This window comes from Carassius gibelio, chromosome B17, assembly GCF_023724105.1.
Source record: "Carassius gibelio isolate Cgi1373 ecotype wild population from Czech Republic chromosome B17, carGib1.2-hapl.c, whole genome shotgun sequence".
In the NCBI taxonomy this organism is placed as follows: domain Eukaryota; kingdom Metazoa; phylum Chordata; class Actinopteri; order Cypriniformes; family Cyprinidae; genus Carassius; species Carassius gibelio.
In genome coordinates this window covers 10727280-10747233 of record NC_068412.1, presented here as the reverse complement: position 1 = coordinate 10747233, position 19954 = coordinate 10727280, and the positions used below count along the sequence as shown (strand labels likewise).

General features: G+C 37.0%; 2 protein-coding genes and 1 long non-coding RNA gene across 4 annotated transcripts in view; 1 reads left to right on the top strand and 2 right to left on the bottom strand.

Moving 5' to 3' along the window:
* The window catches only part of slc25a21 (solute carrier family 25 member 21), a 104452-nt gene extending 96940 nt beyond the window's left edge, over nt 1–7512 (top strand). For both annotated transcript variants that reach the window (XM_052580826.1, XM_052580827.1), the window contains exons 8-11: nt 91–255; nt 3806–3987; nt 6411–6463; nt 6745–7512. In XM_052580826.1, the coding sequence (XP_052436786.1) occupies nt 91–255; nt 3806–3987; nt 6411–6463; nt 6745–6806 (462 nt within the window). In that variant the 3' untranslated portion in view covers nt 6807–7512. The remainder of the gene's footprint in view (nt 1–90; nt 256–3805; nt 3988–6410; nt 6464–6744) is intronic.
* On the bottom strand, nt 165–1814 carry LOC127976422 (uncharacterized). The gene is made up of 2 exons (XR_008157782.1): nt 1167–1814; nt 165–659 (listed from the first exon to the last, which is right to left on the bottom strand). It is a non-coding gene; the product is annotated as an uncharacterized LOC127976422 (long non-coding RNA).
* Nucleotides 7513–10527: 3015 nt separating the features above from the next.
* LOC127975998 (paired box protein Pax-9-like) lies at nt 10528–18438 on the bottom strand. The gene is made up of 4 exons (XM_052580097.1): nt 18241–18438; nt 17109–17741; nt 15068–15207; nt 10528–11631 (listed from the first exon to the last, which is right to left on the bottom strand). The coding sequence occupies exons 1-4, from the start codon at nt 18242–18244 to the stop codon at nt 11377–11379; spliced, it is 1032 nt and encodes a 343-aa protein (XP_052436057.1). The 5' UTR covers nt 18245–18438; the 3' UTR covers nt 10528–11376.
* Between the last annotated feature and the right edge of the window lie 1516 nt (nt 18439–19954).

Genomic DNA, 19954 nt, shown 5'->3' with positions numbered 1-19954 from the left:
GTATTGTTTTTGCCTTTGTCTTGTCACAAACATCTTTGTCATTCGTTCTGAGGGCTCTAATGTTATTGCTCTCTGTTTTTCTCCATGCAGCAACCATCTTCATTTGCACAGGCCAGAACCATTATAAACACAGACGGCTTTGGTCTCCGTGGGCTTAATAAGGGCCTGACCTCCACCCTAGGACGGCATGGCGTTTTCAACATGATCTACTTTGGTTTCTACTTCAACGTTAAAGATGCCATACCTGCCAGTCAGGTAAAAAAAAAAAAAAAGTGTCCAATTTTGGGAAAGTTCAAAATTATAGTTCGTCCATTTACTCACGCTCAATGTCATTCCAAACCTGTATAGCGTTCTTTGTTCAGTGCATCTCAAAAGATCTTTTGAAGAATATTTTGATTGTTTTTGTCCATATACTGAAAGTCAGTGGGGTCCTAGACTAAAAACAATGATATATATATTTGTTAAGTACCTTCAAAAGAAAATGCCATCTGCAAACAAATGACACTATAGAGCTTTTTTGTCTTTGATGCAATTGACATACTTTGTTTCATACTATGAAAACAGCTTTTTACATGTAAGAGATAAATGCAGGTCTGTATAAATCATATCTTACTATTAGAAGAAATACAGATGGAAATAATCTGACAATGCAATCTTATCTTATCTGTCATGATCCTGCCCTCGTGTCCTTGATTTTTCCTAGTCTTGAGGCAGGATCATGACAGACCCTTGTTTTGTGTACAAGCGCATGGCCTTGTCTTTGGGCCATGTGCTTGTGTTGTCTCGTTCCCTTGCCCCGCCCCCCTTGTTATCCTAGTCGTGTCGTGATTGCCCTATCTGTGTCACCTGTCGTGTCTTAATTGTTCCCCCTATTTAGATCTCCTAGTGTGCTCTGTCTTGCGTCGGTTCATTGTGTTACTTACGTGTTTCTCAGATGTGTTCCACACTTGTGACTGTGATTGTATCCTGTATACCGTGAGTGTTTGTTTATAGTTAGTGTTTAGTGTCTTTATCTGGTCAGCCCTGTCTTGTTTGGTTATTTAGTCCTTACCCTAGCCCTTGTTTTCCCCCTCGTGGGTTTTTGTTTTCCCCTTTTTGTATTTAATAAACCCTTTGTTTGTGAATCCCTGTCTGCACCTGAGTTCCTCCCTTACCAAAACCCTGACATTATCTATAGACATTTTGAATTTAGCTGTATTTCAAAGTTCAAAAGTCATGTGACCAATAGAAGATCAATACATCATGGCATGATGTCTTAGGTGAATTAACCCTTCTGTTGTATTCTTTCTGCTCGACATTTTTTGTCGTTTTCTCATTTAAGGCCACCTCTTAATTTTTTATTTTTTTTATTTTAACGGTGACATAATCCAAAAAAGATATGAGACCATCTTAACAGAAATGTAGATTTTTTTTAATGATTTCTATCTTTTCTTGTAAACGTATAATATTTTTTTCCCTTTATATTACATGCATATTTCATATAGTTATAGTTATGATACATAAAGGTTAACATTTGCCTTTCACATGTATTCTTTCAAACCTTTCATAGGTGAAAACTACAGTAATTGTACAATGTTGTTCATCTCAGAACATTTTAATGTGAGATGCAAGTCTAAAAGTCATACAAAAGCCAGAGTTTGTTAAATACTTATTTTATTATTATTATTGTTAACTATTATTTAACTAGGTAAATCCATTGAGAACCATTTCTCATTTACGATGACGACCTGGCCAAGAGGCAGCATAAAAGCAGGCTGATGACTGAACATGTCGCCTAGCAAATTAAAGAAGGGATCAGTCATGCACATCAGCAGAGAGCGAGAGAGAGAAAGAGAAGGAGTGGGAGGAGGAGGGGAGCTGCTAAGATAAACCTCACTAATACCTTCCCTGTTTGCTCTCCATCACATCCTCAAAGGTTCAGATTACACATCCGGCAGGGCTCAACTCCCAAACAAAAGTTAATTTTGTTTAATGGAAACGTTACCATACGCCTGCTCCACATGTATAAACTGGAGCATTAGATTTACTCAAATGAACTAATTGGAAGCAGACTGAGGTATTTGTTTGGGGGGGGGGGGGTACAGTTGAAGTTTCACTGAAGATTAGTATTACCCCTTCTTCTGGTGCTAAGATCGTCATTCCATGAGAAGCCAGAAACCTCCAGCGCTCAATCATGCAACAGGACAGAGCTCACCGTCCCTGATTTGACTCTCTATTGCAAAGAAATCTCTCTGCTTTTTTAGGTGGAGCATCTACTTCCTTCAGTATTTTCAAAGAAACCAGTCATTCACTTTGGGATTAGGATCCAAATCAGTGATCGTTCTCAAGGGGTATCAGATCCTGCACAGACTTCAAGATTTAAGGAGCATTCGCTATGAAACCAATCACTGTTTTCTGAGAACATCGTAAAGTGTGCTGCAAATGTAATGGTGTTGAAAGGAGTGTTTCGTGTGGAAACTATACATAAGGCGGAGTGCTGTTGTTACACATCGACGCTCCTCCCCTGCAATGCGATGTTCAGGTTTAGCTCTCGATGTTGCATGTCGCTGCTGGGCTGCTGTCATTTGTAAAAAATATCCTGGCCAATTAGATGTCAGAGCTGCACTGGTTCAGGCTTCTTTTTGTACAGTAATACACCAGTGTCGAGTCGCAGCCCAATTACCCAAATTGTCCCCATATGCCTCCCAGTCTGCCTGCATGAACTCTGTTTATAAATCCTCTCCCAAAGTCTACCCTTGGTCATGTGACCCACTTCAGCCAATAGAAAAAGCCTAGCTCTTCTCATGAAAATCTAATCTGGGCCCCGCTACCATAAAATGATCTGAGGTTTTATTCCAGCTTTGCCATTCGTCCTTGACTCCATGCCCCCTTTCTTTCACTTCTTTCTTTAGTCCTCCTTTCACTCGCTCACATTTTGTCCATCCGCATTTTCATATCTCTCCTCCTTATTAGCTCCTTTATCCGCTTGCATTGCCTTTTATGCATTAATTTGCATTTTTCGTATCAACTAGAGTGTTATCACCGAATTTTGAATAATATGGTTCTGACTATAACGGTCATTAAAAAGCTAGTGTTTTATCATTAAAGGAATAATCCAGTTAAGTGTAATCTACAGCAGTTATTTCAGTAGTTTATTTAGATATGTCCCTCTTTTTTAATAAAAAAAAGGCAAATTGAGCTACAGTGAGACACTTACAATGAAAGTGAATGGGGCCATATTGTAAAGCTAACTCATTGTTTCAATTATGTAGCGACAAGAAATAATTATTTTAGTTTTAATAAAATGACTTATTATCCTTTTCTGTGTGAAGTTGTAACCAATTTTATTTCTACTTTTAAATGTTCTTTTATATATATATGTAGAAATAAAATTGGTTACAACTTCACACAGAAAAGGATAATAAGACATTTTATTTTATATATATATATATATATATATATATATTATATATATATATATATATATATATATATATATATATATATATATACTGTTTGCTTTTATCAACATCATCCCACAAATCCTGTCTTTAACTTGTAGAATATTCCTTTAATTTTGTTCAAAAGTTAACTTTTAGACTTGTAGACCACTTTATTTTACAAATTTAATTCCACAATTTTATTTTAACTTTACAGAATATTCCTTTTAACATCTTCAGCAAGCATTAAAGCAAAGCATTGTTTGTGACCTTCAAATTGATCATCATTTATCATCTTATAAGCAAACTCCAAATAGTTCCCAAGCTATAGCAAAGCTCTCGCTCTCTCTACCTCAAATGTATCTCTCTGTCTTTATGTATGCCAGGACCCTCGACTGGAATTCATGAGGAAGTTTGCTATCGGTTTGGTGTCAGGAACGGTCTCATCCTGCGTGAACATTCCTTTTGATGTCGCTAAAAGCCGTATCCAGGGTCCTCAGCCTGTTCCAGGGGAGATCAAGTACCGCAGCTGTTTTCAGAGCATGGCTCTTGTGTACCGTGAGGAGGGGTAAGGCCATCACCCAACAACTAAAGGTGTCAAAATTACACGCGACTAGAGGCATTAAACCACACAAACTGCCATGAGGTTCACCTACAAGAAAAATGATCCAACATTTTATGTTTATCCTCTGCCCAAAGGGGACAGGAGGGCAAGTTTTGACAACCAGCTAATTTAAGCACGCTCTAAATCACAGTGTAATTATGTTTTCCTTTTGTTCTGGGCTGTATGCTGGAATTATAAAAATGAGCACTTTGTGTCTCTTCTTTTGTCTAGATCTACTTAAATTACATCAAGTTTACTTAACATTTTCAGTGGATAATTGATCTGTATCCATATACTGGATGGTTATGTTTTACCATATGCATATCGCATAATAAAACATGGAAAATTAATCATGGATAAATAAATGATCTTTTTTTCTTTTAATAAAGTATACAAAAATGAATTCATACACAGTGACTAAAATACACATCTTCTGTGATGACCATGTTTTAAAAAAATTATATATCATGTATTTATTTACTTATTTTTATTTTTATTTTTTTATTTTTTTACCATAATGTAAAAATATGATTTACTTACACATCTTTTATGATGAGCATGTTTTGAATATCAAATTTAAAACAAATTTGAATATTTATTTTATTTATGTATATACTTTTTTTTTTGCAAAAGGGCTATAAATTATTTCCATTTTTGGAATGATCTTTTATTATTTCTTTAAAATAATAATGATAACTTGCTTCACCGCTTATAAGTATGTGAAAAGTACTGAGATTGTTTTATAATAGATAAATATGTTGGCATATTATGACAAATAAGAATAAGACCTAATGCTCAAAAATGGCATTTAAATGAAGACCTTCTGCAACAAGCGTGATATCAGCTGGCATGGTAGTATAACTTGTGTGCATTCATCATTTAAACACTGTGTGGATTCTGACGTGAGCTGTTGTTTTTTAGTGGAGACTCTAATAGTGCCCATAGCGTCTTTCTGTCTCTTTCTCCATCTGAATTGACAGCCCTCGTGGGAAGCTGAGAGAGAGAATCAGTAGTTTTATGATTGGCCCCAATCACTCTATACAAAGGGAACAGCAACTAGTTTGTTATTAGAGGCGAAGAATTGAGGCCTGATCTTGGTCAAGTGTGTGTGTGTACGTGTGAGTTAAAGAGAGAGACATTGAAGCTGTTTTAGTTTTAGGGGTGCTGAGAGGGTACCCCATCCTGTCCAGCCCTCTAACACGACACAGTCCTGGCTAATTAGTGGTCCCTATGGGAGACGTCGTTAAGCAGGTCCTAACGAGGCGCACGGCGCTCAGCGGGTCAGTCTAATCAGACAGCGGGGCAGAGAGGAAGTGGCTTAAGCCTTATTAACACCAGCACAAGCAGAGGACAGAGGCTGGGACAGGGAGACCGCCAGGCCCACTGCCAAAAATCAGCTTGAACACATTAGGGCAGGTACGCCACTAGACCATTTATTAGTGCCCTATACCTTTTCCAGCATCACAGGGAGACCGAGCAACAGAGAGAGATGAATTACCTTAAAGGGATAGATCAGTCAAAAAAAAAGGACAATAGAAAGAAAATTCTGTCATTGACTCACACTCGTTTTGTTCAGAACCTGTATGAATTTCTTTAGCGAAACAAACAAAAAAAAGTTTAAAACATGTTAGTGCTGCTCTTTTTCTTAACTTTCAAGCTCAAAAGGGGCATAAATGCATCATAAAGGTATCAGTAAGTCATCCATATGACTACTCTACATTCCAAGTCTTCTGAAGCCACAATAGATTTGTGTGAGAAACCAATCAAATTTTAAAGGGATGTCATTTTTTCACCCTCATATTGTTCAATACCAAAAGACCCGCCCTTATATCATTCCAAACCCATCATCTTCAAAACAGAAATTTAGATATTTTTAACAAAACCTGAGATTTCTGTCCTTCTATTGAAGTCTGAAACTTCAAAAAATTTTATAAAAACTAATATGTAAGCACATCAAATATGGTAAAAAGAAGCTCAAATGAGCATACTTGAGGCATCAGAACATGTGAATGTCATCCTCAAGCAAGTACGGCTGACCTTCGCCGTATTTGATGAGATGTATGTATGAATGTATAAATGAATAAAAGCCCACATTTAAGTGTATTCAAACATGCCAATTGCATCTGGTGTTGTTGACATTTGAATATCAATTTACATGTTAGGCCATTACTCATACAAAACAAATGGCTTCAGAAGACCTTGAATATAGTGCACACGCAGAATAGACAATGATTATGATACTCTAATGAGCATTCTTTATGGGATAGAGGAGCATTAACATTTTTTACAATTCCTCTTTTTGTATTCCACAGGAGATGGAAATTCAAATCATTAAATTATAAGAAATTTAACTGAGTGTGTGTGTGTGTGTGTGTGTGTTTCTGCAGATATCTTGCCTTATACAAAGGACTGATTCCCAAGATAATGAGACTTGGACCAGGTAACAAAGAAATTACACCTAGAAATGAAAACTCTAGCACTTTCTTTTCTTCTGTGGAACAAGAAAGAAGATCTTTTGAGAAATGTCTCGGTGTTTTTTGTCCGCCCACTAACAGACAATAGTAATCGTTTTGGTTCTTCCTCAAAATATCTTATTTTGTGTTCTGCAGAATAAAGTCATACAGGTTTGGAACGAGGATGAATAAATTTTTAGGTGCACTATCTCATTAACATATTACAATTACCCATGCCCTTTAACTGTTGTTTACTTTCTGGATATAGGAGGTGCAGTCATGCTGTTGGTTTATGAATACGTATCTGGCTGGCTGCAGAAGAACTGGTGATCATCTGCACATCACCATCAGTCTATACTCCATCCCTTCCAGGTCGATCAAACACAATGCCACGATTGTTCCTCAACAATCAACACTACCAACCACATTCAGAATCACAGCTCCTCAGACATGTGACATGTAGACTTTCCACCACAGATGCTTTGCAAAAGCACAGTCACTCACTGGATCTCGACATTCCAAGTCTCATTTATATAAAACAGAACACAACTACTGAGATATCTGAGAGTTACCTATCCACATGCCTGCAGATGTAATAGGAACCACAGCAGCTCTACACACCCTAACTGAAAACACCAAACGGAAATAGCACCTCATTTTTAACCTAAATTCAGAATTTTTGACTTGATTCGATTTGGTTGTAAATCCATCATACTGTATGTAATTTTCCATGTTGAAGCTATTCAAAGCTCTCAAGGTCTCACTTCTCAATAGCCATGTCAACAGTGTTTCAAATTCAAAGCACCCCTTGATATATACTGCCAAATTTAGACATAAGCACAAATTGAATTATTGGCATTCAAATTGATTTCAGACTCATTTTTGATATATAATAATAAGTAATTATAACAGCTTGTTGCCCAAAGTGGTTACAAGTATTCATGTAATAGTTGTATTTTGCTAATAAATGCTCCTGAACTACAATAAATGTATGAAATTGGTTGCTGGTGCCTTGAAATAAAACTCTTCAAAATTACACCTTTTGACCAGTGAATTTTCCTGACCTTTCCAGTTGATTTCTAGATGAAAATCAATATTTTATAAAACATTCTATTTATTTTTTGAGCTGAATGTTCTATTTTTATTTTATTTTATTTTTCTTAAAACATTTTGGATTACTTCCAGAAATGTTCATAAGTTAATCTTCGGCCGATATAAAACTTTGCCGATATTTCAAAGTTTTTACTGTTGGCCTGCTTCTTTTGAAACATTGCTGTTGTTTAATCTTTTAGTCATTAGAATTTTTAGGCTTAAGTTAATTTACTGTCATTTACTGGTTTGTTACTTAGAATTCCTTGTTATTTGTAATAACAGATAACAAGTGGGAAAGGGAATCTCTGAGGTTTTACTCTGTGGTGACAATCACTAACAATGATGTATCACCTAATATTTTTTTTTTCTCCCTTCATACTGCGATCCAGTATGTCATCATAACGTCATGAGCCAAGGCGCTTGCTGTTACTCATCTCTCCTGGCCTGCAGGCTGATTCATCATAGCTCAGCCCATCTTGAAATAACAAAACTGAAAAATGCAAATAAAATCTAAACAATCAGGACGGCCTCTCAATGCTGTCATAATAAAAGTATGAAGCTCCGTGGCCTACAGTAGTTGGGGAAGACAGTTTCATATTATTCACGTAGTCTACCTCTGTGTTGCTTAAAGATAACTCGTTGGATGAGTAGAAACAATACGTCATCTTTTGAATTCCACCCTGACTACATTTCCCTCCTTCGCTTTAAAGGTCATGTTTTATGTCACTTTGTTGACTTGAAGACAGTGGAGGCAATTGTTATTCTCTTCTTATGTATAGAAGTCAGTCGGAGTTGCACCTCAGGCTCTCGTCCTCCGCTTCAACTCTTGATTGGTTGTACGCTGTCAGTCCTTTCAACGGCCTTTGAAAGCTTCTCTGAGTTACAACACCGAAGGCTAACGACACCAGACACATTTTCAGACTGTGTTCCAAGTCATTTGAAGCATTATATCAGATAATTCAGTCTTTTGTTATATAATCCCTTAACCTTTCTCTTCCTTTCACTCTTTTGTTTGAAGTTCTTCCCCGCCGTTTCTTCAGATTGCGAGGTTTGGCGGTGGCAGGCAGATATACGCCGTACCAGAAGAACGAGCAGAAACCGACGCTTGACTTTGAGCGTTTAAGACATACTGTTCTAGTACATGAGGAAAAACAGTCTGCTTATGGTCAGCCGGCCTTTAAAATCAAGCTAGCACCTCGGCTCCGGTCCACCCACAGCCCCCTGTGCAGTGTTACGGTGCTCCGTGCTCCTGTCTTCAGCCTGATTGCACACAGTCAGCTAAAGATAACCATGTGACATTTGACTTGACTTTCCATAGGAATTAATTCTAAACAGATGTGGGCGCGTGAGCAAGTGTGTTTTCACTTTGCTCCGTTTCAATGGTGGCTTTAAGATTAAGGTGTTTGTCATGTTTCCTCCTGTCATGACTGTACGTGCGCTGCGCTCTCTTGAAAAAAAATACACTTTTTCTGTGGTATTTCAAAAACTAAATTAGAATAATCGCCAAGGTTTACGTTTTTTAGTTTTTTTTCACTGTACGTTATTACGTGTCAAACCCCCAGTTGTAATGAACCAAAGTGTCATGGTTTTTCTCAAAAAGGCCGTTCTTGCTGTGTTCTCTATACGTTCGCCTTTGTTTTGAGAGGTTTTTTCGGCTGTTGACCCTGTATTAAATGAACGACTTTTATATGTGCCTCCAGTCGATCCATTTGTATTGTCAGCAAAGCCAACGTCCGTATCAATGCTGTCAGAGTAGGAAAATGGCATTCAAAGCTGTTCATTTGAATAGAATAGGGTCTGGGGAGTGCATTGTGACATGTGATGCCCTCTATGTGTGGTGGTTTCGTGTCTGCCTTTTTGGTGGTTTATATGTGTTCAAAACAGCACCTCGATCCCGAAGCAACGGTCCGTGACCACGGGGTTGGGGTGAAAGTGTTTTCCAAGTCAAATCAGCAGCAGTGCCTGCCAGAATGACTGTTTGCGCTGCAACATGTGGGGATCTGCGTATATCGTAACGTTAGGGACAGAGAGCATGTGTTTGTGAAGTTATGGCATGGAGGTGGTGTGTTTGTGGAGGTTGGGATTTCTGAATATTAATGTATTTTGTTGTGTTTGTCATGTTTTAAACATTACATAGAGCTCAATGCTATGTCTTTCATTTTTATGCTGTTTTAGACCACCAAAAAAGGAGGCAGTGGGTGTTTAAACAGTGGGGAAGCTTTACCCCATTATGACATGCAGCCCACAGTGATATAAGCATTTCCTTTCTCTCATAACTTTATTGTTTTACATCAAAAAGATGAGATAAAGCTCAGAGGCAGGAGCGCTCAGGAATGTGTGGCCATTCATGTAACACCTGAGATGAAAGGCCTTGCAATGGTGTTTGTGCATTCATGTTGCTGCATGTGTGTATACGTGTGTTTTTCTCTTGTTTGGTATTTAGCAATTTAAATTAATTCTATGTGAACTTCATAAACTCTAAGTTAATTAAAGAACAAGTAACTAATAATAAATGAAAGCATTTGGGTCTACCATTCACCATGCACGGTATTTATTTTTTGGTATATATTTTGGCTGCTCTCCATCACCACTCAAGTGTTAGAAAAACTAATACTGCTAAAATGCTGTCTTCGTATTAATTACATGCATCTACTAAATTAATAGCAATTGTTTAATGCATTGTTTTTTAATGGGATGAGAATGTAATCTTTGATTTCATTATTTCATAGCAGAGATTATTTTAAGGATATATAAATAAACTAACAATAAATAAAAATAAGCCATTATTATTTGCAGCTGTTATAATAACTACACTTATTTTTTTAAACACACTAAAAACTCTATTTTTTTAAGTAGTAGTTATAATAGAAATTATTAGCATCAATATTATTAGTTGTAAGTAGTAGTTTTCTTTAGAATGAAAGTAGGCGACAAAATAAACATTGAAATGAAATTGAACTGGTTTTTACACGTCTCTTTTAATAAGATACATTCAATTTCATTGTGCAATGTCTGGAGGTGTGCAGCTTCACTGATCATTAATGTTGCATGAATGAATGCTCCCGTTGTCAGAATGTGCGTCAGTGTCCCACATAATGCCTCTTCTCCCCGGAGCGTGTCAGTTGCACTTCATTCATCGTACCTTACAATCTAATAAATAAATGTAATAACTTTTCCCAAGAGCTCTGGCATACAGTATTAGTGAAGTGAAACTGGTATCCAAAAAGACACAAATGTGATTTTATATAAAACATTACAAAAAAAAAAAAAAAAACTAAGCAGAACATCTAAACATTTAACACCCTGGAAAAAACATTTTAAATGCAAACTGGGCAATTCTTTTACATGAGATTTGCTTATTTAATCATTTTCTCGGAAACATACAAGAACAACATATTCACAGAGAAGCACCAAAATTTGTCTCGGGCTAGTGCTGACGCAGTTTCATGAGGAATGCCCAACACTATCAGACCAAGTGTACTGCACACCATTGCTGATGTTCTTAACTGATAAATCCTCTGTTCAGATCAGGTCGGACTGGATGGCCTTTGCATATCCTCACTCTTGCTCTTTTGTCCTGTGCAAGTGTTAGATGCTGATATGGAGCAAGAGAATGTGGGCATACAGAACGGCATACAGATGGCTCATCTGACAAGTCTTTTATAAATATTGTAAAGCGATAAAGATCGGTCCATCTAGAGAGAGCCAGGATGAAAAGGTCCGAGGTGTTGTGTTTTACCCCATCTCTCTCGTTCTCTGTCGTTGCCTTTCCGTTCTGTTCTCTGAAGCCGCCGGGCTCCTAGTACGGTCACAGGGCCGAGGCGGCGACCGAATGGACGGTCTCTCGCATGGCAGCCGAGCTCTTGAAGGCCAGCGGGGTGGTGATGTCACAGCTGTGGGGAGAGAGAGCACTGCCACTGGGCGGCTGCCATGTGGGGCCGGTCACATAGGCCGACGTGGTGCCGCTGTACCCCATGTAGGGTGACACTTGGGTGGGAGGGTGGTAAGGATGGATGCTGGGAGCTGTGACAAAACTGTTCACTGTGGGCAATCCATTCGGCATCTGAAAACAGAGAGCAGTGAGCGTAAGACTTGTGGCCACAGACCACACACGGACATTGAGATGAGCATACAGATATCAAGACAGTGAGGATGAGATAGTGACGGGTGAATGTTAAAAACAGAAAGGGATGAAGATAAAGGACAAGATATTAAAAGATTTTAAGGGAAATAGAAAAGCTATATGGAGAAAGATGCAAGAGAAGCAATGTCTGTAACCCTTTGGCAGAATGTCAATATCAGTTCAGGATGAGAGGAATTCAACCAAGGCTTTTCTACACAAAGGAAGAAATTCTGAGGCAGGGTGGTCTCTGGCTACTGGAAATGTTTTCCGCAGATGAAATCCCCTTTGTTGCAGAGTTAGGATTTCCCTCACTTTTATTAGGATTTACTCATTATGACACTCTTGACCCCTAGCACATGTACACCCGTGTACATACATACATGTGTATGGTATTCATTCAATTTTTATTTCATTACTTAAACAGCATAGAAAATGACCTATTTGCATTCTGCCACAATTTATCTTGAATGATTTAAGTTACGGTCAAGCATGACATCAAAAAAAAGAAAAACTTTGTTACACTTCTCAAGGAGTTAGTTTTCTCACTTATAGGTGTATGTGTATACAGCCTAACATTGTAAAGTATCTGACATAAAGGCCTAAATGAACATTTAGGGCGGCTGAAAATTATTAGCTTGTTTCAGTGTGATTTTTCGCAGATGAGCTGATGTAGTTTTTACACATCGTTAACAAAGTGCTATGATTTACCAATCTCAAAATCCAGTCAAAAACCACTGCGCGAACAGAAAAAAAAAAAAAAAAAAAAAAAAAAATATATATATATATATATATATATATATATATATATATATATATATATATATATATATATATATATATATATATATATATATATATATATATATATATATATATATACCAAAATGTTAGATAATTACGAATTTGTACTAAGGCTATATTTTGCACCAGCATTTGTGAGTTGTGTATTGCAATGTATAGCCTATGCGTGTTAATATATTTATTAACAAATATTTGTGCCTAAACAAAATATAGTGATTAAAATAAGAAGTAACAACTTTTTTTTAAATCATTTATTCCAATCGTTAGCTGTATTTTAGGTACGTTGCTATACTGAACAGATAGGCTTATCAGTATCTCAATTATCGTTTTTTCCCGACATCATAGATAAGACAATGTTATAACTTTATATAAAGTAAGTCATCTTTTATCCTCTACATGATGTTTCTATATTGTGTTTGTTAATGAAGCATGTCATCACGCTGTCTGGAGGATTCATATAATAGACATATACTCATATCGAGTTATGCTTTAAGGTTTAGATAGTTAAAAAGGCTATAGTATTTAATATTTGAATAAGGTTTTTCGAAATAAGGCTAATAAAGCTCAGTAAACTGAATATTTATTATCAGCCTACACCTTAATTCACTGCACAATAAATGTAAATGAAATGTTTCGGTTTAGTTCGGTTATGAGAAACGCATAACATAGCCTGAATTAAAATCGTGTAAATTACGATTCATCTCCAAAGAGCCTTGCTGGTTCTTGTTAGGTTTTTTTTTTTTTTTTTTTTTTTTTTTTAAGCTATCGGGCTTTCTGACAGGTACAAATGAACTTCTTCAAGCCACAATGGTTTATCTATTTACTGTCTTCATTTAGTGTATAATCCAGCCTGACTCGTGATATCAGATCATTTATCCAAGATGACAGACTCAAACATTCGGTAGTCAGTGCTATTCATCATCTATCCGAAGGTTACAATCTTCATAAGCAAGCAACACTCTTCATTTTTAGGTTTCAATCAGTACGCGCATAATTTACGCCAAAACAATGTTTCAGCATCAGTAACAAAGATTTATTCCATCGTATTCCACGACACATAAATCTCTAAAACCCACAACAAACGATTAGTCAGTCTGTTTGTTGCTGCCTAGCAGTGCGCGAATAAATAATTCGAGTCTGCAGCGGATGGCACGCGCTTTATCCGCGCGCACTCTCCCCTCTTATCCAAGCGCGTGAGCAGCCAGACACCGGTGCAGGAGTTTCTTGACAAATATTAAAAAAAATGTGTCTTTTACTGTGGCTACGGCAGAAGTGTGCAGAACAACCAGCCACGAGCCAGAGGAGTTTCCATAATAGCATTTTAATAATAACAATCGTGATAATGATGGCAATATTTATCCGAGTATTGCTCTAATGTAAAAACAGTTAAGGGGGTTAGCAATTCAAAAGGTTCAGATGAATATAAGAATGGGCGAATAGAAAATAATAATTATATATATATATATATATATATATATATATATATATATATATATATATATATATATATATATATATATATAGCTATATAATAACGTATAAGTAGCCTATACGTGTTTATTAAATAATAATATAATGCATATTTACTGAGTAAGGAGAGTTGGCTACAAGTGTATATGTGCATTAAAAACAAAGATAAATCATTTTTTTTTAAATATTTTTTATATTTATTTATTGTTTATTATATTTTTACATTAATTTATGCTATGTAAAGTAAAGGTTTAAGGCTTTAATGAAAGATAATAAGTAAATAATAAGACGATAAGCCGATAGTTAAAACTGAACTGTACAATAATTAAGCATAAACTGACTGATTAAAAACAAATTACTCTAAGATTTTTCATCTTTATTTTTCTATTTGGCTGATTTGGGGTAAAAAAGGGTTACACAGAAACCGTGAATCATTTACCTCGATAAAATAATTTTCTTAAGAAAAAGAAAATTCGTTAAATCACAAAAAAACAAACATATTTTGGCTATGTAGTAAAATAAACGTTTTCGACAAGTAAACGCATAATTTAAGTAATTCAAGTCTCTTAATCAGAAAAGAACAGGATACAAAAATATTGGTTAAATGTTAAAAACTATACCAAATATTGGATCAAAACATTTATTACAAATGTATGTGTTACACTCAGTATTACGCTCTCAAAAAAAATGCATTGATGAATATGAATACATTTGGATTCGGAGGTATTGTAGCCTACGCATAAAACTTGCTTCGTACAAAAGCTTTGTACCTACACAACAGATGTGCGAAAACAGACACAAGTAGGCTAAATAGTGTCGTTCATTTTATTAAAATTAAAATGTGAGATACTACATTTAATTTGTAAATACTTGAAAATGAAACCCAGTCCCCAGACTCTGCACAAGGCCTCATATGCCCGCCCACGCCAAAGAAATACACTGGCATGTTCTGTCACACACACACACACACACACACGGAATTGAGAGAGAGAAAAAAGTTATGGAATTTTGACTATTAATTTGCTGAATCATGTTTTCTTTTTTCCCCTGCTCCTTCCAGATTTAATGTGATTGGTTTTACTGTTAACATAGGAGGCTTCTTTACCTGTGTGTATTTTGCTTCAGGTTCTAAGTGAGGCTTATCCACACCATTGACTAGTGGAGAATTCGCTGGTGAAAAATTACTCCTGTTAATAGCTCTCCATTCTTCTAGTTTGGCGCTGGGAAAGGACGGACTGTCACTAACTGGGGGGCAAAACAGAGACATGGAAGACTGGAGTCAGACAGGACAAGTGTGGGGAGCAGAACTGCCACAAGAACAACTTATTCAGTACAGTCTGCTGCACTGCTAACCATCTCAAACTCACCATAAACGAAAAATAAAATAAAAAATGGTGTGTCACGTGTATGCATACATATTAACAGCGTGTGCAGTTTATCCGAAAAAAAAAACTCAAACACGTTTTTCATAAGTAAGTTATGATCATAATGACGTAATGTTAGCATGTTTTAAATTAAATAATATATAGCCCAGCATGTCCTGATGCGATCTTTCTTTCTGCATCGAAGAATCGGAAGAGATATCAAAATGTGGATTTATGTAGTTAATTCATCAGATGAAGCTTACAGTGTCATGGAGTTTCGGAACATTTACCCTGAGTCTTCCTGGGAGGACAAATTAGATTTACTTTAACCGTTTCCCCTTTGTGCCTGATGGATATTATATTATCCACGGTTCCTAAAGTTTGAAATTGGAAAAGCAAGCCCACCAGTGTTGTAACCTGAGAGGGCCACAAAGTAGATTTTTCCCCCTGCCTTCACGGGATCTGTGTGTGTCTTTGTATTGTTTCACAGCATATAAACAGGAATACACAATAACGATGCTATAGCTACTTTCATGGAGTTTGGTGCAAATCGATTGTACGGGATCAATTTGGTTTCAAAGGTCGATTAGGGTAACCAAATCTACAGTTACATAGACCTAATTTAATTAAAATGCATACTTAACATGAAGACTAGATGATGTCTGAGCATGACCAACCATTACTCAGTGCCTGTGTGTAAGAGAGAGAGAGAGAGAGAGAGAGAGAGAGAGTAGGCCTAGTTTTCGGTTGTAACCGAACTCTAAAGGATGATAAACTGTCCAAAAGTTCTCGGTACGCATTCTTCCTGTCAGCCCGGCCTTTGAAAGTATGTGTTTGTGGATGTTTTCCTGTGTTTTTTTCACTAACGTTGTGGTGAAATGGTTGCACGCAACACCTTATTGAGTGTAACCGACATCATACTTTATTTAGTTTTTCAATAGCTTCCCTAAACATCTGCTAATAATTTGGAAATGCATTATTGGTTGATAAAAGGCCGCCTATACGCAAAATCCTCCTCTGCGTTTGAAACATTATTGTGAACATTACCCTTGAAAATAGACAAAGAACTGGAGTTAAACAGGACAGGCTGCGGCCTTCACACTTCACTGTACAAACACACCACATAGTACAGACAACCCGATTTTAATACCATTAAATCGATTCCTTTAATATTCAACTATTGCTTAAAAGAAATCGTGACATTATTTGTAAAATGACTTCGGCGTGAATTCAAATAATGCGTTGCTTAAGATGGTTACTGAAAAAGCATAACACTTCTGTGTAAACATTTGAATTAACCCTAAATAGTTTTGTGAGGAGTTGAGACGTAAATGTTGGCCTAGACTTGTAAAACACTGCTAACTATGAACACCTAATTTTTATTTTTATTTTTTTTATCTGCTGCGCCGAGTTTTCGTTGTCCAAAATATTTCACATCTGCTGCCTAATTATTAATAATAATAACAAAAAAAAAAAAAACTTAAACCATTTGTTTCAAAGGAACCGTGGGGCTTCTGCACAAATCAAAGCACGCTGTTTGTATCATCACACTTCGCTTTAAAAAAAAAATACATAAATTATTAATAAAAAATTATTTTGGATATCTTAAAAATCTTATATTTTGGCCCTTCCATCACAACCAAAACGTCTCTTTTAATTTTTTATCTGTTGCGCACATACACACACACAGTCACACACACTTTTGACAGGCCTGTGAACATTGACTTTTCGCATGCCCCCACACAAGGACTTTCTTTTACCAAAAACTAAGAGGATGCTTACTTTGCTGCTCCGTTATTGATCGAATGCCCAGAATATCTGTAACAGAATGAGAGGAAGGCCATATCCTATGCATTGCCATGTGTCCAGGAAGAGTGGGCATGCCAGGCGGAGTTGGTACTTTAGTCCCAGTGGCTGCGATCGGAGTTGGATAGGAGTACAGGTGGTTGTAAGGTAGGGTGGGTTGAGGCTGGGGATGAGGACCCTGTTTGCTCGACTCGTACTGGTTCTGTTGAGACAGGTTTCCGATCTTGTTGCGGAGAATCCTACTAATCGAGCTGACAGAGGGCAGATTGAATTTATCACACACACCGTCCGCGAGCAGTCTGTCTCGAATCTCCCAAGCGAAAATACCGGGGTCCCGTTGCTTGTAAGTCCTAATGTGCTTGACTACGGTCGGGGTCGTGACCCTGGGTTTACTGCCGCCAATTGCGCCTGGAAGTATTGAACCGGTTTCGTTGTACCGAGCCAGAATCTTGCTCACACAGCCGTGAGAGACGCGGAGCTGCCTGCTGATGTCGCAAGGCCTGATGCCCAGCTGGGCCAGCTCTACTATCCTGAGCCGGATGGCATTGGGTAGGGGTCTTCCGTTCACAAAAACACCGCCTAGCTGGTTCACCTCCCCAAAGGCTGGCTCTAGTGATGTAGATATATGAAGAAAAGAAAGGATTGCATGAAACATCAGATTTTAACCAGGCCCTCAACGCGTCTGAAATAAAAAAAACTTTTGTATACATTTTTCGGTAAGATTAGTCTAATCTTTATCGGCTGTTTACATGTGCATTGAATCAAATATTGCAGTTTAATTTCAGTTTTATGTTTCAGTTTATTGCATTGAGTGGAACAAACTCTAAAGTCACTGCAAATTCTTTAAACAGAAAAAAAAAACACATTCTTTAACACGTAGGTCATAATAAAAGAAATTGCACGTTCAGTAAGCTAGTTTTGGACGCGATTAAGCTCATTCGCGGCAAAGTGCCATTCTGCTTCCCGAAATGACCGTCTAAGCATTCGTCGATTTAAAAGTTTGCGTCGAGACCTGGATCATACGTTACTAAATTGTCTAACGCTTTTTTCACCAAAAGTGTTTATGCATGCCGTTCCCATGTGGGAAAACATGAAATGTGGATCTTACCCATTGCGTTTAGCCTCCCGATGAAAAAGGAAACTTCACTGTGCTGTCCCTTTCTGACCTGTTCCGAGTCCAGTTTAGCTGGTTTTTATTGCACCGAAGCCGATGTGGATGAAAATTAAGCGTCCGAGACGGATGCGATACCGATTAGTTGCAAGAGAGGAAAATTCGCCTTCTGTTTCCTGATGGCAGGGAGCACAGGCTTACATTTCAATCCCAGAAAATGATGGGCTGGTCCTTTACACATGTCTCCAAAGCGAGGTGCTGCCAGCCAATCAAAACGCGCGTTTCTTTCTTGTTCTTTTTCTATTGGCTGACAAGTTTGACATGACAGGCGCTTGCACTGGCGTAAGATTCCCCTCTCGCTTTTGAACTGGTGGACAGGGTTACCCGAGTGCTGGTTTTCTTTTTAGACAGATCTAAGGATGGTAAGTATCTGAAACATTGCACTGTAATTTGGTTTCATAAGCATAAATTCTAATTAATTCGTGGATTAAAACATGGGAGAAATTTGCAGGGCAGTATTTTTTAAACAGGGGCCCTGTGATTTATCCTGATGTCATTTTAATTGCTCTTAATACGCGTCCGATGTATTAAGTGGTTTGAGTAATAATGAGTACAAACGACATCTTTTAAAATGCATTTTCATTTTGTCGTATAGCCTAGTTCAAGATCCAACATTTAGACGTGCTGTTTAATATCTGAAGAAGAAAAAAGAAGGACTAAAGAAGTGACCATGGAACAGTCCCAAAAGTCGTTCTACATTATTATTATAATTGTTTATAGCTTTATTTAACATTTACATGTTAAGTGTTGATTCTTTATATTAAAAAAACATGATATTTTGTATAAACTCTTCATAACACATTGCCTTTTCTGCCACAGTGTATTCCCCCTGCGGAAATATGACGATTTGAAAAAATAAAATTTGAAGGCCATAAACGAGATTCGTTTATGCTTTTATTTTCATCGGATTATGTTTCCATGGCAAATTTGACTTATTTGTGAAAAAGGATAAATATAGTCCGGTGAATGTTTGATGCTGATGATAGCAAAAGGCTAAATGTGAGCTATCATTAATAACATGTATAACAAACTGACCTAATGTTAAAGAAATATATATTTAAAAAAAAAAAAAATTATCATGTGTTTTCGATAATTGGTTGGTACACATATGAAACATGAAAAAAGAAAATGTGTATAGCCTATGATTATGTTAATATGTGTGTGCATATATACATGTGTTATTAAATATATATCATAGTATATAATACGTTTTCTGTTGAGGCCTACAGGATTTGAAGACGCTTTTAAAGTGGTCAGGTGTTGTTTAGCTGCGCTCGGGCCTGTTTGAACACTGGGACAGCCACGGCAAAGATAGTGGGATGTTATTTCTGTTATTGTTGCTTCCTGTTTACTCAAGAGACTTAAGCACTTTCATGGTTTCCTCTATCAGCGTTTGGTTTTCTCTTGCTGTTTAGGTTACTCTTTACTCTTAATTCGAATCTCGGATCGAACTAGTTTTTTTTTTTTTTCGTTTCACAAAGTTCGTGTGAAAACGGATACAAAAATAGTATGCAAAACACCGAATTGGCGTTCATTTATGTGCATTTTAGCATTATTCCCAATAGTTATTAAATTATGATGCTCTGTGACGTTCCCAGAGCATTTCCTAAACCATAGAAATCTGTTTTCATCTGGGCTGTTTTTTAAGGAC

What these genes read in the sequence shown, in the direction of transcription:
- LOC127975998 (XM_052580097.1), bottom strand. An exon ending in ATCAATAACGGAGCAGCAAA is followed by an intron (nt 15,208 to 17,108) that starts GTAAGCATCCTC and finishes TTTGCCCCCCAG; the next exon opens with TTAGTGACAGTCCGTCCTTT. An exon ending in CTGAAGCAAAATACACACAG is followed by an intron (nt 11,632 to 15,067) that starts GTAAAGAAGCCT and finishes CTCTGTTTTCAG; the next exon opens with ATGCCGAATGGATTGCCCAC.